The sequence below is a fragment of the Antechinus flavipes genome, chromosome 2 (genome assembly GCF_016432865.1).
Source record: "Antechinus flavipes isolate AdamAnt ecotype Samford, QLD, Australia chromosome 2, AdamAnt_v2, whole genome shotgun sequence".
NCBI classification, from domain to species: Eukaryota; Metazoa; Chordata; class Mammalia; order Dasyuromorphia; family Dasyuridae; genus Antechinus; species Antechinus flavipes.
Genome location: NC_067399.1, coordinates 613,640,543 through 613,656,907, shown reverse-complemented (window position 1 = coordinate 613,656,907; position 16,365 = coordinate 613,640,543). Strand labels below are relative to the sequence as shown.

Genomic DNA, 16,365 nt, shown 5'->3' with positions numbered 1-16,365 from the left:
GTTGCATTGCATTGAATTGCAATTGCATGGATAATTTTTCAACATTGACTCTTGCAAAACTTCTGTTCCAACTTTTCCCTACCCTTCCCCCCACCCCTTCCCCTAGATGGCAGGTAGTCCCATACATATTAAGTATATCAAAGTGTATGTTAAATATGTTAAATAATAAATATATATGTGTGTATATGTATATATATATGTATATATACATATACACACATGTTTATACAGTTGTCTTGCTACACAAGAAAAATCACATGAATTGCATTGAAACTTTCTGGCATTCAGTGGACAAGAAATAATCAATACAATGTTATCTGCAAATAGGAGCATATAGAGGATCTCCCTAGATGGACTGAATCTCTTTTACATTTAGAAAACATCTTCATCTCAGTGCAAAACATCTTCATTTAGAAAATATCTTCATCTCAGTGGTAAAATGAGTGGTTTTTGGCAAGAATATTTTTTCTTGTTTCATATCTCACTTGATATTGTTAAATATTAGATTCAGTAGACAGAATCCTGAAGTTAGGAAGACCTCAGGTCAAAGGCAGCCTCAGACATGGACTATCCGTGTGACCCCGAGCAAGTTGTTTAACTGCTGTTTGCCTCGGTTTCCTCAGTAAAATGTAGATAATTGTGATGCCCGCGTATTTAAAATTAGCCAGAGTCAGGAATTCAGGTTAAGGGAAAAATCTTCAATCTTTATTCTCAGTAAAGGTGAAAAAGGATTGCGATAGCAATATGGGCAGCTGTGACAGGAAGCCAGCTAGCAGAGGGGGATTGGAGGTGAAGGGCAGTCACAATTGCAATGCGAGCAGCTGTGACAGGACGCCAGCCAGCAGTCTCTCTTTCCACTTCCCTTTCCACTCCCCTGCCTCCACCCACCAAAAATGTCATTTCCTAAACAACACATCAGGACTTGCACAAAGAGTGGGCGGGGCCATTCTTTCTCCAAGCTTATATATTAATAGAGTATGGTCCAATTACTATTTAGCCTCATGTGCTTGGGACCTCAGTGCATCAACTCAAGCCTCAGTCCATTACAGATAATGACAGACCCAAATTAAATAATAATTGTAAAATGCTTAGCATAGAATTTGGCATGTAATAGGTATTATATAGATGCTTATTCCCTTCCCAATAGTAACATGGAGCACAGCAAAGTAAGATAAATTCAAAAACAGATACAGGAAGGGTTCAATGAGAAATGTGAAGAGGCAGATCTCAGTTCTTGGCCATTCTGCCCTCCTTTAATTGACAATGAGCATCTCCTCTTAGTGCATACAACCCACATTACTCGAGCAATAAGAGCCCCATAGCTAGTATGTTAGAGGGGGGACTCTTGGAGGCCGGTCTTTAGTCTCTTACTATAAAAGGGCTTCTCTTCTCCTAATGTTCATTGTTAAGGAAAACAAGTTGACTGTTCATTAAGGACAGACTGTGGATATTGCGTTGTCTTGGTTACTATATTTGATACATGAAAAATAAACATTTTGCCCTCATTAAAAGCCCTGAAGAAGTCAAGCTCACTTTCACTTGGGCTGGGAGTACCTTCTAGATATGAAGGACAATCTCTGCAACAGCATGGAGGCAGGGGATGACAGGCTGTGCATGAAGAACATGTACAGATCAGTCAATTTATATGGATAGTAGAGTATGTAAAGAAGTGTATTGGAAGAGGCTGGCTGCAAAAATGAGTGAAGGGCTGTAAACGAACAGGAGGAATGTGTGATTCATCTGAGGATAAAAGAGGGCCACTGGAGGGTACTAAGCTGTGACATGGCTGGATCTGGGATTTAGGAATATTGCTTTGGCAGCAGTGTAGATTGGAGTTGGCAAGTTCTGAAACCTGAGATGTCAGCAGAGGAAGACCTTTGTTCTCCTCCCTCTATCACTTTGTCCCTCTCACACTGCTACTCCTTTATTTCTATTCACTTTAAACTTTTCCATCCCCATCCCAGGCACCATGTCCCACTCTAACAGTACCCACCTTTCCCACTGTGCCATCTGCTTTCCTCTCCAATCTTTTTCTTGTCTACTCTTTCCATACAATCTTTGTCTCGCACTGAGAATTGCTGCCTTGTGATGGTAGCCTCTTTGACCTTCCTTTCCAGTGCTCATTATTCTTCCTGACTCACAGGTTGAGGTGGGGGATTTAAGAATGCTTTTTGCCCTCATTGGCACCTCCAGATCCTCCTCTACCATTATTAATCAGTGAGCTCTCCTTTGAGGTTCACTTAATCCATACTACCACCCAGTCAAAATTGGGAGCTCCAGACATTTTCTCCCACTTCTTTTTTCAATGAGTTTAGTGCCTGACTCAGTCTTTCCCCTTCAGTGCCTGTCTCAGAGGATTTCAACAAACATAATGATTACTCCCTCAAATATCTTCACCTAAAGTTTTTCACCTCATTCATTTCACGTGACCTTTTCCTCCACACTACCTCAGCCATTCACAAAAACAGTGATATATTTAATCTTGCCATCACCCATGTTCGTGAACTCTGAAAATTCCCCTATCTGATCAAAATATATTGTCATTCGACCTTTTCCTCTAGTCTTACAATCCCAAACTCTGTTCTAGGGCCTCACCATAATTTTTAATCTTTCCACCCTTCAATTCTTTTCCAGGCTATTGCTTCTACACCAGCTCTATTCCTTTCCATCCCCTCTTTTCTCTTCGATGATTCAGTTCAACTGAACACTACCCTTGTCTTTTGAATAGTATAGTACTTACCTGCCAGAGCAATTGTGAGATCAAGTGAGATCATGTTTACAAAGTGCTTGGTAAGATTGTGAGTGCCCTTTAAATGCCAACTTTTACCCTTCTCTTTTTGGAGCTGATCTCACTGGTAGTTCTTCTCTCCCTCTGCCCCAGCCTCCCTCTTTCCTCTTTAATCTCTTCCTATTTGATGTCTCCTTTCTTATTGCCCACTAATGCTGAATCTTTCTTTTGTTTCTATTTGACCCCATCATAAACTTCAAGCTACCATCTCTTCCTTCTTCCTGTTGTCTCCTTCCTTTCTTTACTTTCTCAATACTCACTTATTCCTCAGCAACTTGCCAACTGATTTCTGATCCCACCACTCAGATGAAACTTCTTTTTCAAAGATTATTATCTAATCTCTAAACCTCTGAATGTAATACTCTCTTCTTAAAAATGTTTATTAAAAAAGTTTTATGGACTATTAAAAAAATTGTTAGGGGAGTGAGGTGAGTAGAGTGCGGCTTGAGAACTTCAGAGATCACCTAGTTCAACTGTACAAATTTGCTTTACACTTTACAAAGAAATGGAAGCCCAGAGAGATAAAATTTCTTATCAGCAGGTCCTGAGGTCAAATCTGGCTGGGTGACCCTGGGAAAGTCACTTAATTTTATTTGCCTCAGTTTCCTCACCTGTAAAATGAGCTAGAGAAATAAATGGTAAAACCATTCTTTGTCTTTGCCAAGAAAATCCCAAATGGGATCATGAAGCATAAGGGCATGACTAACTGATAAAACAACTTTTGTCTTTATATCAAATCTTTTCCCATCCCTCTGTGAATCAGTTCTCATGACAAAGAAACACAATTAAGCTGAAACATCCAGTATAGAAATCTAATTTGATATTGCATACAATAGTGTGTTCTGGTACTTCCTCTTTTTTTTTTTTTTAACCAAATTGTACTTTGATTTTACTTATTTTGATCTGCCTCAGTTTGTACAAATCTCACATTTTTCAAAATTGCTCATATTCTATTACATGTTCAGATGCCAGTTTTTCCTCAGGAAATCCCCAATCAATCCTCTTCTCAGTCATCTTCCTTGGCATTTGTGCAGAGTGTGACACAATTGATTACTCCTCTCTCCTCCTTTGTTCTGTGCCATGATTTTCTGTCTGTAAAATTTCCTTTGCTTTATCATGATCCATGTCCTGTCTCATAAGTGTGGGTATCCCTCAGGGTTCTATTCTAGACAGCCTTTTCTTCCCTTTACATTCCTTGGCAAACTTATGTGTTCCCATGCATTCAGTCACTATATCTGTGCAGATGACTCCCAAATCAAACCATGCAGCTTACTTCTGCAGTGCATCTTTAGCTGCCTTCTGGACAACACAACCTGTATGTGTCTGTGATTCCATTAATGTGGGGACTCCCTTGAATGTTACCAAAGTAAAATCTCGAATTTTACTCCTGTTCATTTCTGTAAACTCTTGTAATTTCTCACAAAGGGCTCACTCAAAATGCTAAATGTTCCCTCTACATCTAAGGAGACACAGAAGCTACCCATTAGTTATCCTTTCTCACTCCAAGATGGTCCATCTTCTTTCTTAATCATGCATCTCTTTGATGATCTCCTTGAAGTAATTTCTCCCATGTTAATTACTTGCTAACATGTAATAGCCCTGTCGCACCTATCACACACCTTTCTGTTGCCTTTTGGGTAACCTGCAGCTTTGGAGACTATTGTATTCCATGATTTGTGGTCAGACAGTATTGACCAAAGGGTATTGATATTTGTGATGGATCTTTGTCTCAGGGAGAAGCTTTTAAAAACACTGTGTATTTTATCAAATGAAATATAGCTGACTCTCTTCTTTTATATTTGGGCCCAGAGCTAGCTCATTACCTATTTATAATTTTATGTTCAAAACAAATGTATTGAAAGACAATTTTAATGGTTTGGCTATCCTATTGCATGCTGTAGTCTAGACAACAGGCATTCTTTATCCACTTGCCTTTTCCTATATAGAGACTTAATTTAAACTCTTGAGCAATTTATGTATCTCTAATTTAGAAGAATATAAAATGTTCTGAGGATTGAGGCAATTAATATCATGTGATCTGCAAAGAAGAACATATGGAAGACCTCACAAACTATACAGAAACCTGGATATTTCCTTCATGGTGGTTGCAAATAACCTTTGAAGAGTTGTGTTTTACTGTTCATGCCTCATTTGTTATTAATAATTATATTGCTGAAGAATAAATTTATCTCTTCTGTTACATATTTCAAGGAATTTTGGGTAATTCTATCATATACATGAGTGATGTCCTGACATAAAAGAATTTTTAAAGTGTCATTTTGATCTACAAATCAATTTTAAAAAAAGTCAACAGATGATAAATACAATGGGATCTTGTATTATCTATATCTTTGGGTCAATTATTTTACCAGAAAGATGTTTCTGCTGTAAAATGATTTAAGAAAGTCTGTCTGCTCTCATAGCTTTCACAAGGATGTCTTCAATACATGTGTAGATTATTGCTATTTCAGTTTTGAAGAGTTGAGACAATAGGTATATGGCTAAGTAGTTTTCTCAATTGACTTTTTAGAGTAATAATATCTCTGATTTTCCCCAAGCACCCTGTATCTTCCTCTCTTTCTGATAGCTTGAAAATCTGTGCCTTCAAAACTGCATCTGCTGAAACACAGACTTTTTGGAGCCCAGCTGCTCCTCCACGTTCATTTTCTTCAGCACCTTATGCATTACACTGGGCGCTGGGACTGTGCTGTTGAGTACAGAAGTGGAGGTTCTATTGTTTTTGAAGTTTAGAGTTTGTTGTGAAATCATGTTGTATCTTTTCTGTTATTTTGTTTCTCCCCACCTCCCTCTTCAAATTTCATCCTTAAGTATCCTTGAGGTAATGTAACTGAATCTCACCAAGCTTTCTGTGAAACTGTTTCTTTCTATTTTATAAGGTGATCATTGCTTATTCTCTTCCACTGCCTTTCTTCTTTGGATTTTGCAAACAAGCTTATATTTTGAAGCAGTTGTGCCCTTAGCTGCCATATTTCTTCTCTGCTCGTCTAAGAAATCGTGTATCTTTTTATGATTAATTTCCATCAAATTTCCTTAGGAAATTATAATAGTCTACGTGTCTCTTGATCAATTTTCTGTTTTTTAATGACAATAGCTTGCTCAATTGCCTCAATTGAACACTACACGTTTTCATTGTTCTTCCAGTTTATACTGGTTTTGATCTTTGCTTCAACAAATCATTGGTCTCACTGCAGAATAGCTGATGTGGAAATGACTTCTATACTGATAATCAAATAATGTCTTGTGGATTAAAATATAGACATTTTCAATTTTTGTGATGTCATCTGGCTCCTGTCATGCAATTCTCAACTCTATTTTTTGGGGAAAATTTATGATATGTAGGTGGTTAAGTGACTTGCCCAGGTTAAGTGACTCAACACAGCCAGATCAGATTTGAACTCAGATCCTCCTGACTTCAAGGCTGTTGTTCTATCCCCTGAACCACCTAGTTGCCCCTAGATCATATTTTTCAACATGTTTTTCACCTCTCTTTGCTCATCTTTGCACTGACTTCACCAAGTATTAAAATATACATTGGCTTACTTTGGAAGGTCTTATCAAGTTCTTTCGAGAATTTCTCTTTTTAAGGTATGGGAACATAGTCTATGGGGTTTTTTTAATGTCAAATACAGGACAAAGGATTTTTCTTTATCTGTTTATTAATTCTTTTAGTTCTGACTCCTTGAAGGTTCAATGTAAGATCATTAACTCTTTTTGTATGTATATTTGTTGTTTCTGTTAATAGCTGTTAAGTTTACAATAATTTTTAAACCCAACAAACAACAGAATTAGGAATTTCAAGACAAAGTGGACAAGCCAGTTAACAGAATGAACTCTGGGAGAGAAGGGCTGTGCAGGTCCCTGGGGCATTTACTAAATACTCGCTTAATTGAGTTTAATTGAAAATAGGGACAGGGCTCAGGTGACCAGTAATGAGTGTAATACTGGGAAGAAGGGCTACAGGAGGAAATAGGATATATCCCATGGCCAAGACAATCGGCCCCTGTTTCTGACCTCTTTTCCCTTCTCCTTTTGTCACAGTGGGCAGCTGTGTGAGATGGCCTCCCAGCCCCTAAAGCCCCTGAGCCCCTGCGAGGGAGCCGAATGCCAGAACGGGGCTAACTGTGTGGACCTCGGTAACAGGCCTGTGTGTCAGTGTCTGCCAGGCTTTGGTGGCCCAGAGTGTGAGAAGCTGTTGAGTGTCAACTTTGTGGACAGAGACACTTATCTACAATTCACTGACCTGCAGAACTGGCCCCGGGCAAACATCACCCTGCAGGTAGGATGAGGTGGGGAGACTGGGCTGGAAGAGAGGTGGGGAGGTGGATGAAGAAGAAAGCCCTTACCTGGAGTGCAGCCTTAAGGACTTGGCCCTTCTGAGGGTGTTCCTTGGAAAGGGCCCCCGGGGCCCCCTCCCACCTCCCACACGCAGAGGGCCCGGGTATCTTTTCTCCCCACAGGTCGCCACAGCGGAAGACAACGGAATCCTGCTGTACAATGGCGACAACGACCACATCGCTGTGGAGCTGTACCAAGGGCACGTGAGGGTCAGCTACGATCCAGGCAGCTACCCCAGCTCGGCTATCTACAGGTAGCTCCTCCTTCGCCTAAGTGCTCACCCTTTGGGGCCAGGGAGCATCTGCTACTTGGTCTCACAATTAGGACTGCTACTCTTAGATGAATCCCTGGAGCCCCTGCCGCTATCTTGTCTCGGACCTTTCAGTTCAGGTCCTACCTCAGAAAGGAGGCTGAGGGTTCTTCACCTTGGCCATAGGTGGGAAGAGCATGAGTGCAAGGGGAAGGGTCAGGAAGCCTCTGCACGACAGGGATACCCTGGAAGGGCTTTCCCACCCCAGCCCTAAGGGGAATGGATGAGAAGTCTGCCACCGAGTCAGCCTGAAACTCCCCAGTCCTTCTGTTCTTGGGAGGCTGTTTGTCTGAGGTCCTTAGCGATCTGTGCTGCGGCTATGGTAGCCCCACATGTCTGGAGAAACAGATGCTGATGTTCTCCTGTGGCTGAAGCCCCTGACCCACAGCGGGGGGTGCTGCCTTGTCTCCTTCTAGCGCCGAGACCATCAATGATGGCCAGTTCCACACAGTCGAACTTGTCACCTTTGACCAGATGGTGAATCTCTCCATCGATGGCGGCAGCCCCATGACCATGGACAACTTTGGCAAACACTACACCCTCAACAGCGAGGCCCCACTCTACGTGGGAGGTGAGGCTCCGGGCTTTCCAAGGCGCTCCTGCTAGGACCCCCTTTCCATTCCCGGGCCTGGGTCAACTCCGTGTGGCCCTCTGGCCGCAGGCTCTGGGATGTCCTCCTCCGTCCCCTCTCTGGAGGCTCCAGGGAGAGTGGATCAGTTCTAAGAAGACCTGGAGGCTGGGGTCTGGTCTTGCATTGGAGCCGGGGACCAAAAGCCTTGCTTGGCTGGGTTAATTTAAAGCCAGGTTAGCCTCTGTGAGGCTCCACAGTCTGGGAGGTGGGTTCGGGGGGACGTGGGGCAGGGATGGAAGCTCAGAGCACCGGTCTCTGTCCATGTCATCCTTTTCCCACCACCCTGGGGCCCAGAGCAGAATGCTGGCCTGGATGAGGGGCCAGGCTTGGGACCAGCTCCCCCACAGCCTTCTGCTCCCCTGGCCAGTGACGGCTTCCACATCCTGCCTAAGAGGGGTGTGGGGTCTCCCCACAAGCTCTGGCCAGACAGGGCACAGCTCCCCAGTGGGAGCCTCCCAGGGCTCAGGGCAGCTCTGCTCCTGGCTGCAGGGATGCCTGTGGACGTGAATTCAGCCGCCTTCCGGCTGTGGCAGATCCTCAACGGCACCAGCTTCCACGGCTGCATCCGCAACCTGTACATCAACAACGAGCTGCAGGACTTCACCAAGACGCAGATGCAGCCGGGCGTGGTGCCGGGCTGCGAGCCCTGCCGGAAGCTCTACTGTCTCCACGGCATCTGCCAGCCCAACGCCGCCCACGGGCCCGTCTGCCACTGCGAGCCCGGCTGGGGGGGCCCCCACTGCGACCAGCAGGTCGGCAACCCCTGCCAGGGGCACAAGTGAGTGAGCCCTGGGGGAACCTCCGCCTGCTGGCCTGGGGCAGGAACAAGAGGAAAGGGCTGGCGGGGAGGCAGGGCCCGCACTGAGGTGCTGAAGAGAAAGGGCCACTCCCCAAGCCTGCGGGCTGTGTCTTCTCCATTCCAAGGCCTGATGATGAAAAGGTCCCAGCTCCCTCCTTGTCAAGCCCGTGCCCCTCGCGGCCTCAGCTCTGCAGGAGCTGGCAGAAGGGCTTGACTCCGGGGCAATCTCCTCTTCCCCAGGGAACACTTCCAGCCCAAAGCATCCTGGCAGAAAGGCCCTTTCCCCAAAGTGGGGGGTAACAAAGGGCGATCCAGATTTCGAAAGACACAGATCTTCTCGCCCACTGCTGCTGTCAGAACTCGGCCCTGGGATAAAGAGAAAGGGGGGAGGAATCTGGGAATCTGGTGGGGGCTGCCTCCTGGAGACACAGCTCCCACCTTAGCGTCAGTGCGCCAATTTAGGCGGGGTCTTCTGTCCTGTCTAGGTGCGTACATGGGACCTGCTTGCCCCTGGACGCTCTGTCGTACAGTTGCCAGTGCCAAGAAGGGTACACAGGAGCTCTGTGCAACCAGCCAGGGGAGCCACCAGATCCCTGTGAGAACCTTCATTGTCTACATGGGCACTGCCAGATTTCCACCGAGGGGGCCGCGCACTGTGTGTGCGACAGTGGCTTTGCTGGGGAGCTGTGTGAGCAAGGTCAGGGGCCCCCATCCTAATGCACCATTTCCCTGAAAACCCTTGCTCCTCAGTTCACTGCTTTATTTCCTAGACTGCCTTTTTCCTGAGCCCAGTGCCCCTCTCTTTTCCCTTCCTTCTGGGTACCAACCCCTAAATTTCTCCAATGAGAGAATTGCCTCAGCATTTTTACTGGTTCCCCAACCTGGCTGTGCCTCCTGGCTGCCCCATATCTAGTGAGGAGCAAGAGCCTCCCTGTGGCCTTCTGAAATGAAATGCTCCTCCACTCACTCTCAGTGCAACCAGAAGAATGGAGCTTCTCTCCAAATCTGCATGGCGTCTTCTCTTCTCCAGGACACACTCCCAGCCTTGAGCATCCTGGTAAAAAAAGAAAAAGAGTCCTTTTCCTATCCCCCATTTCTTTCCCATGCCTGGAAGTGGGGTATAGCAAAGGGAAGTCCGTATTTTTAAAGACATAGATCTTATTCCTTCCCCGGGATCTTTGCTCAGATAAGGAATTGGGTGGGGTGGGGTTGGGGAATGGAGCTGAGAAGGTGACAAGGATAGAATTAGGGCAACAAGCACTCAATTTGGAGTAAAGGATCTGGGTTTTAATCTCAGCTTTGCTGCTTGCTGCTTGTGTGATCGTGGACCAATCACATCTCCCAGGGCTTTGGCCTCCTCTAGCATGAAAATTAAGGGACTGAATGTGATGATTTCCAAGGGTGCTTCCAACTGGAAACCCATGATCCCATCTCTGACTTCCACTGTCCCTTCTAGATAATTGCATTTGGGGAGAGAAGATCTGGACTGGCTTCCCAGCTCTTCCCTCTTGAATGTGGCTGGAGAGATCGCTTGTACTCTCCGGACCCCAGTTTCTTCATCCATAAAACCGGGAGGCTGGACTAACCCACCCCCAAGGTCACTTCAACCTTAGTCCTAAGGATCATAAGACTTTAGAGGGAGGAAAGAAGTAGGGAAAGGAGCGTCCACAAGTCCAAGGAAGACACCTTATAAGCCCACCTTCTACTTCCCATCTCCACAAACCACTCTAAAGAAGGCCTGTGACCCTGTGCCTTTCTCTTGGTGTCTCACTCAGAGTCCAAGTGCCAGGGGGACCCTGTTCGGGATTTCCATCAGGTCCAGAGGGGCTATGCCATCTGCCAGACCACCCGCCCGCTGTCCTGGGTCGAGTGTCGGGGCTCCTGCCTGGGCCAGGGCTGCTGCACAGGGCTGCGGATGAAACGGAGGAGATTCACCTTTGAGTGCAGCGATGGTTCCTCATTTGTGGAGGAGGTGGAAAAGGCCATCAAGTGTGGCTGCGCTAGCTGCATGTAGCGCCAGAAGGGCCCCAAGCTGGGCTGATGGTGGGGGAGGGTGGGTGGGAACGGGGGAGGGCGGGGGGTTGCGGTGGGGTGGGGAACGACCACAACCAAGACAGATGCCAGGATGTGGATGGTCAGTGCAGCCAGGATAGGTGTGGACGGTGGACTGCAACAGCCGGGGCAACACAAGCAACTGTACTGACATTTGTAGACAGCCATGTGGCAGGAAACATGGCCACTGGAAGTGAGGGAAGGACAGGCCAGGACGACTGCTGGTGGGCAGAACTTGTGTGTAGCTAGATTCCCCCCGCCCCCTTTTTGAAGCTCAAAACAGAACGGCAGCTGTGGGCACTGGGGCTGAGCTGAGCTGCTCTGTGTTGTCGGCTTGCCCGCTTCCTAGGGCCGGCTTGAAGTGCCTTGCACATAGTAGGCGCTCAATAAATATTTGTTGAACGAATGAATGAGTGAGTGAGGTTGGGGAGGGGCAGAGCCTTTGCCCAAATCCCTTCCTTTCAGATGCCAGGCCACTCAACCTGGGTTGGATCTACCCATCTGCGCTCAACTCTTTCTTCCTCCGCCCGTGGCTAGGACGCGGCAGACACCCGGCCCCCACTGCGTGGCACGTGGCCCAGACGCGCTCTCGCCTCTGCAGGCTGCCAGCCCCTAGAACCAAGCCGGTTCGGAGCCGGTCCGGAGCCGGTCCTGGAGGTTTTCTCCAGGCTCCTCGCGCATGCTTCCTGTGCCTGAGAGAATGTCTTCGGGCTCACAGACTGAACTACATAACCGCGCTGATGTGGACGGTTCATCCAGCCTCCCTCCCTGGGAAAGGACTGTACCTGAGAACAATTCTGAGCGCTCTTAGTGGCCTGGGACTGGTCCTATGGGGGTCCGGCCACATTGGGAACCCGAGCTTCCCGGAACACGGGGTAGCGGCTCTGAGAACTTCTGAAAACTCAGCATCTCTCACCGATCCCCGGCTGACGGGGGCATCCATCAGATAGAAACACACAAGCGGGAGGCACTGAACAGCTCTGGGAACTTGCGTCCCAGGATGGAAGTGGGGATAGCGGTTGTTGGTGAGAAACAACTTCTTGTTAGTTCTTCCCCTTCTCACGCTTCCCAGGCATCAGCAACGTCCTTTCACGGAGGCAGGTTTTGGCTGCAGAACAGTCTCGTCCCACAGCTCCCTTCCCAGCATTCTTCACTTAGAAGGGAGAAGAGACACCTAGTTAAGTTCCTAGAGCGGGCCGATTTCCCTAGTTAATGATTGGACCTGGGAGTGAGCTAAGAGAGGGCACTATTAGGGTGAGGGGAGGACAGTCGCCTGGGGCCACAGCCATGAAACCAAGAATAGCAAGTCGTTCTTTAAAAAGTGGTCCAGGAAAATCTGTCTGAGCCAGGGAAACTATCCGAGTGTTTACTGAGTCGCTTAAGTACTAGCATTGAGAGGAATGATTTCTGAGTTGTGCAAAGGGGACAAATGCTTATGCAGCAGAAGCCTTCATTTTGGCTGTGGAAGTGGGTTCATGAAGAAAAGTTAAGCCCTCCATCAAGACTGCCTTCTTAACCTTCTGTCCCTCCAACTGCCCTCCTCAGTCTCAGCAGGACCCACGATCTCCCTGAGTCATAGGCCAGAATAATAGGTATGAATAAGGCTTTGTGCGTCGTGCTCAATTCATCCCACCCAACCAGGTTCATTTCTGGGGCATCATTCTGGGTGGCCCATTCACTACAAAAGCCCTGCCCAGTACAGGAAAATGGAAAGAAAACTGGATTCAGACGCAGATGACCTGGGTACTAAGCTCAGTTAGCTCTGTCGCTAAGTTGCTGTGGGACTTTTGGTAAGCCATTTCAAGCCCATTTCTTCGTCTGTAAAATGAGTCTTTTGTAGGAAATAATTATAGCCCTTTTCAGATCTAGGATTCCAATTCTCTCTCAGTATTTGGATCAACATTTTCTAGCTTTGGTCACAACTTTCTAGGTTTCTAGGATTAAGGGGTTGGGAGACAGAATCACTTTATGGAGGCACAGAAGGTATTGTGGAGCTCTAGTCTGAATAGGCTGGGAGAATCCAAGAGGTGAACTATTTTGAGGGGGAACTCAGTGAGACTTTGATCAGGGAACTACGAGGGACAGGTTAGCAGAGAAGCTGGGAAAAAACCACACCCAATCCTTTGAGTTAGAAAACATTTATCAAAATAAAAACTGAAATGTTAACCAACAAGTATTTATTAAGCACTATGCTAGTAGGCACAGTCAATGGGAGGGATACAGAGAAGCAGAAGTCATAATCCCTGACTTTAAGTAGCCTACATTCAGGAACGTAGGACTAAAGTTTGGCAGTAAAAACAGTGTCATGGACTATACAGACTGTTGGGGTTGGGAGGAAAGGGATTCTCAGTGAGAGCTGAATGAGTCAAAGAAAGCTTCAGCAAAGGATATGGCTCAGTGGCTCCACTCTTGACCGGTAGGATGAGATCACCAGACATCGGAATATAAAAGGGAGGCAGCTGAAAGTGGAAATGGAGTATGAGAAGAACCACAATTAACACTCACTAAATTGTTGACCATCCACAAATAAAAATTCCACTTGTAAATGGAATTGAATTGATTATGAATTTAAGTATTATGAAATTTAAAATAAACATGAAATTTCATTTTTTTATTCTAAAACACCAACCTGGCTAGAGGGGCCAAAGGAGGAGAAAGGCCACAGCTTCCTTTTGCCATATTATTTGAGATCCTGTCTAGATGTCATTAGAACAGGGGTTTTTAACTTGGTACCCATGAACTTAAAAAAAAAAAAAAGATATTTTGATAACTGCATCTGAGTGGAAGTGATTTCCTTTGTATATTTTGCACACATTTAAAAACATCATTCTGAGGATTCCGTGAAATAAAAAAGATCAAGAACATCAAATTTACAGGAAACTCTTGGTGGAGAGAGTAAAAATATAAGCTTAGGGTACTTGATACTCTTATAATCCAGCACTTCTGTGGCTTCCAAATCCTTCTGTCCCAAAGCTGCTCTGAACTCTCAGATGCTTATTTTTCAAGGTGGGATGGGGCACATTTCAAAGTTCAAAAGGTAAAAATTCCCTCCTCTTTCTCCCCCAAATTGGCTCTAGCCTGTCTCAGCACTGCAATACCCACTGTAGAAGGTCCTAGAATCACCTCTAGGGAAAGAAGGGTGTTTTAGGAGATCGCTATCTGCTACAAAATACAGACATTTACTCACAAGAGATGTCTTCCCATCATCAGGGGAAACCCATTCTTGAGACAATGACCTCATGTTGTCACAATTTCCTCATGGACAGACTTGCCCCTGGTTTCCTTTAAACAAAAAAAAAATTCTTTTCAAGACATTACCTTCTTATTTTGCAGCATCTTAGGAAGTCACTGCAAGGGCAAGAAAACAAGGCAAAGGAGCTACCAAACAACTACATCTTTTCAAAACGGAATGAGAAAAGGGCAGAAAAAACCTTTGGTCTATTAACCCCAAAGAAACCCAACTCTCAAATGTTCATGTACACTAAGTAATCCTTTCCTCCTCTGCTCTCCCATAACATGCTATCTGATAAGACCTGGGAGGAAAAACATCAGCTCTAAGCCCTATGCTATATAGGAAACCCAGGGTACCCCATCAGGACAGCTAAGGAACAAGGCAATGGTTTCTGTCGTTTCAGTTTCTTATTTCCTTCTTATTCAGCTGCTTACACTATTATTGGGCTTCCTTAAGAGCCATTATGATTGCTCCAAAAGAACAAGCCCTGATGTGGAAACCTATTTACTGATATGAGGGCGGGGAATAGTCATCAGGCTCCCATTACATGCCGGACTTTTCTCTTCCCTCCTATTCGCTAGCTAACAAGTTGAATCCACTCTGCCATGTGTCCAGCTTCATCTTGGGTTTTCTTGTAGCAACTGAGAGCAGCCCATTGATATCACCCCTTTCCACATCCATTAGAGAACTTACTGCTTTTGGCTTTATCCCTGGCCACTGGCTGCTTTTAGCTAAACTGGTATTAAAGCAGTAAGGTATAAAAAGGGTTCAGGGGCCATTTTAAACAGAAAAATACCACAAAATTCCCCATGAAAAGCAGCACAAAATAGAAAAGGCTAGATTCTTTTTTGGCCTGCTGTAGCTTGATCTTGAAAAGAATCTCTTTATACAGAACACTTACAGATTCTAATATATATTTGTATTTCATTTTGTTATAGTATTTTTATATGTTAAGGGTTAAAAACTATTTTGTTTTGGTTTTCAGAAGCTTTGTTGGAGGTTTCTTTAACTTGGTATGGATTCTGGCAGAAACTGGTTAGTGATAACCAATGAGGGAGCTAGGGATGGTCCTGTTTTAAACCATGTCTGACGTTGTCTATGATGCCTTCCGTGTGAACATGATGCTTATTCATTCCGAGATTTTGGATTGCTGGTCTCTTTCACGGCTACCTGCTGACATCGGGCTGGTCCCCATTTAACCAGGAGTGGCCCAGATCTCTGTCCTTGTCTAGACATATCATGAATTAGGCTCGGCACCAAGATTCAGAAAACAGGTTCTGGACTTCAGACTTGGCTTCCCAAGCTGGCAGGAGGGAGGAGCCAAATACACTTGTGCTCTTCCCAGATGGAGATTTGGGATAGTCCTCTCCTCACTTTCACTAATTTCAAATATTCTCCATATAGGGATACATATAATTAGTCATCAGGGCATGGCTCTAAAGGTCTTTTCCACAGATGATGATGAACTGAAATCTAGATATGGCAATCTTCCACTGCTTTAGTTCTCTTAAGTTGAAAATTTTGTATGGCCTTGCAAATGATGTCAGAACTACCCAAATGACCCTTGGCAGAAGAAAAGTTCTTGAAAAAGACTAAATTCCAACCAATAGTTTCACTTTAAAAGAGCATGCTATATAATGAATGAACACTACAATGGGTAGATAATGGCCCAAGCTTAGTAAGAAGTGAGCTAAAGGATACCATGTGATTCAGTTTGGGGGTTTTTTGGTCAACATTTTAGATTTACACATCTATTAAACTCCTTTGGATTTCTAATCTACAACTTGCACTTTTTGCTGATATGGATTTCCACAGTTAGGATTTTTATATCTCCCTAGAGGCTCTAGAGTTTTTCATAGCTCAGGTAATCTGTACAAAAAGATCTCAATTTGATTGTAAAATACCTTTATTCCTCAATTCCAGCTTGTCAGTAGAGCATCAACTCATCTGTGTCAGAGCCTCTCTAGATCTCCATCACAAAGGATCAATGTGTGGAAAAAGCTTAAGTTTAACAATGACTACTGCTTTTAGGCAGGATCAAGGTGACTCTCCAACACGAAGTCCGGTGAGGAGGGCTAATCTTGACTTTCTGTACTAAGCTTTTATATCAGGTAATCTTTACATCACAGGCTGTAACAAAAACTTTGGACTAAAAGTTTTCATAAAGTTTCAAACCAGAAATCAATACTGGAATCTA

General features: G+C 45.1%; 1 protein-coding gene across 6 annotated transcripts in view; it reads left to right on the top strand.

The window, feature by feature from the left end:
• Positions 1–13,711, top strand: part of SLIT1 (slit guidance ligand 1) — a 256,670-nt gene extending 242,959 nt beyond the window's left edge. For 2 of the 6 annotated variants that reach the window (XM_051981768.1, XM_051981767.1), the window contains 7 exons: positions 6,848–7,085; positions 7,267–7,397; positions 7,871–8,025; positions 8,575–8,863; positions 9,370–9,581; positions 9,858–9,941; positions 10,660–13,711. In XM_051981768.1, the coding sequence (XP_051837728.1) occupies positions 6,848–7,085; positions 7,267–7,397; positions 7,871–8,025; positions 8,575–8,863; positions 9,370–9,581; positions 9,858–9,941; positions 10,660–10,898 (1,348 nt within the window). In that variant the 3' untranslated portion in view covers positions 10,899–13,711. Of the gene's footprint in view, positions 1–6,847; positions 7,086–7,266; positions 7,398–7,870; positions 8,026–8,574; positions 8,864–9,369; positions 9,582–9,857; positions 9,942–10,659 lie in introns of those variants that run through there. The other 4 variants (XM_051981770.1, XM_051981769.1, XM_051981771.1 and 1 more) reach the window with 4 other exon arrangements.
• The last annotated feature ends 2,654 nt before the right edge of the window (positions 13,712–16,365 follow it).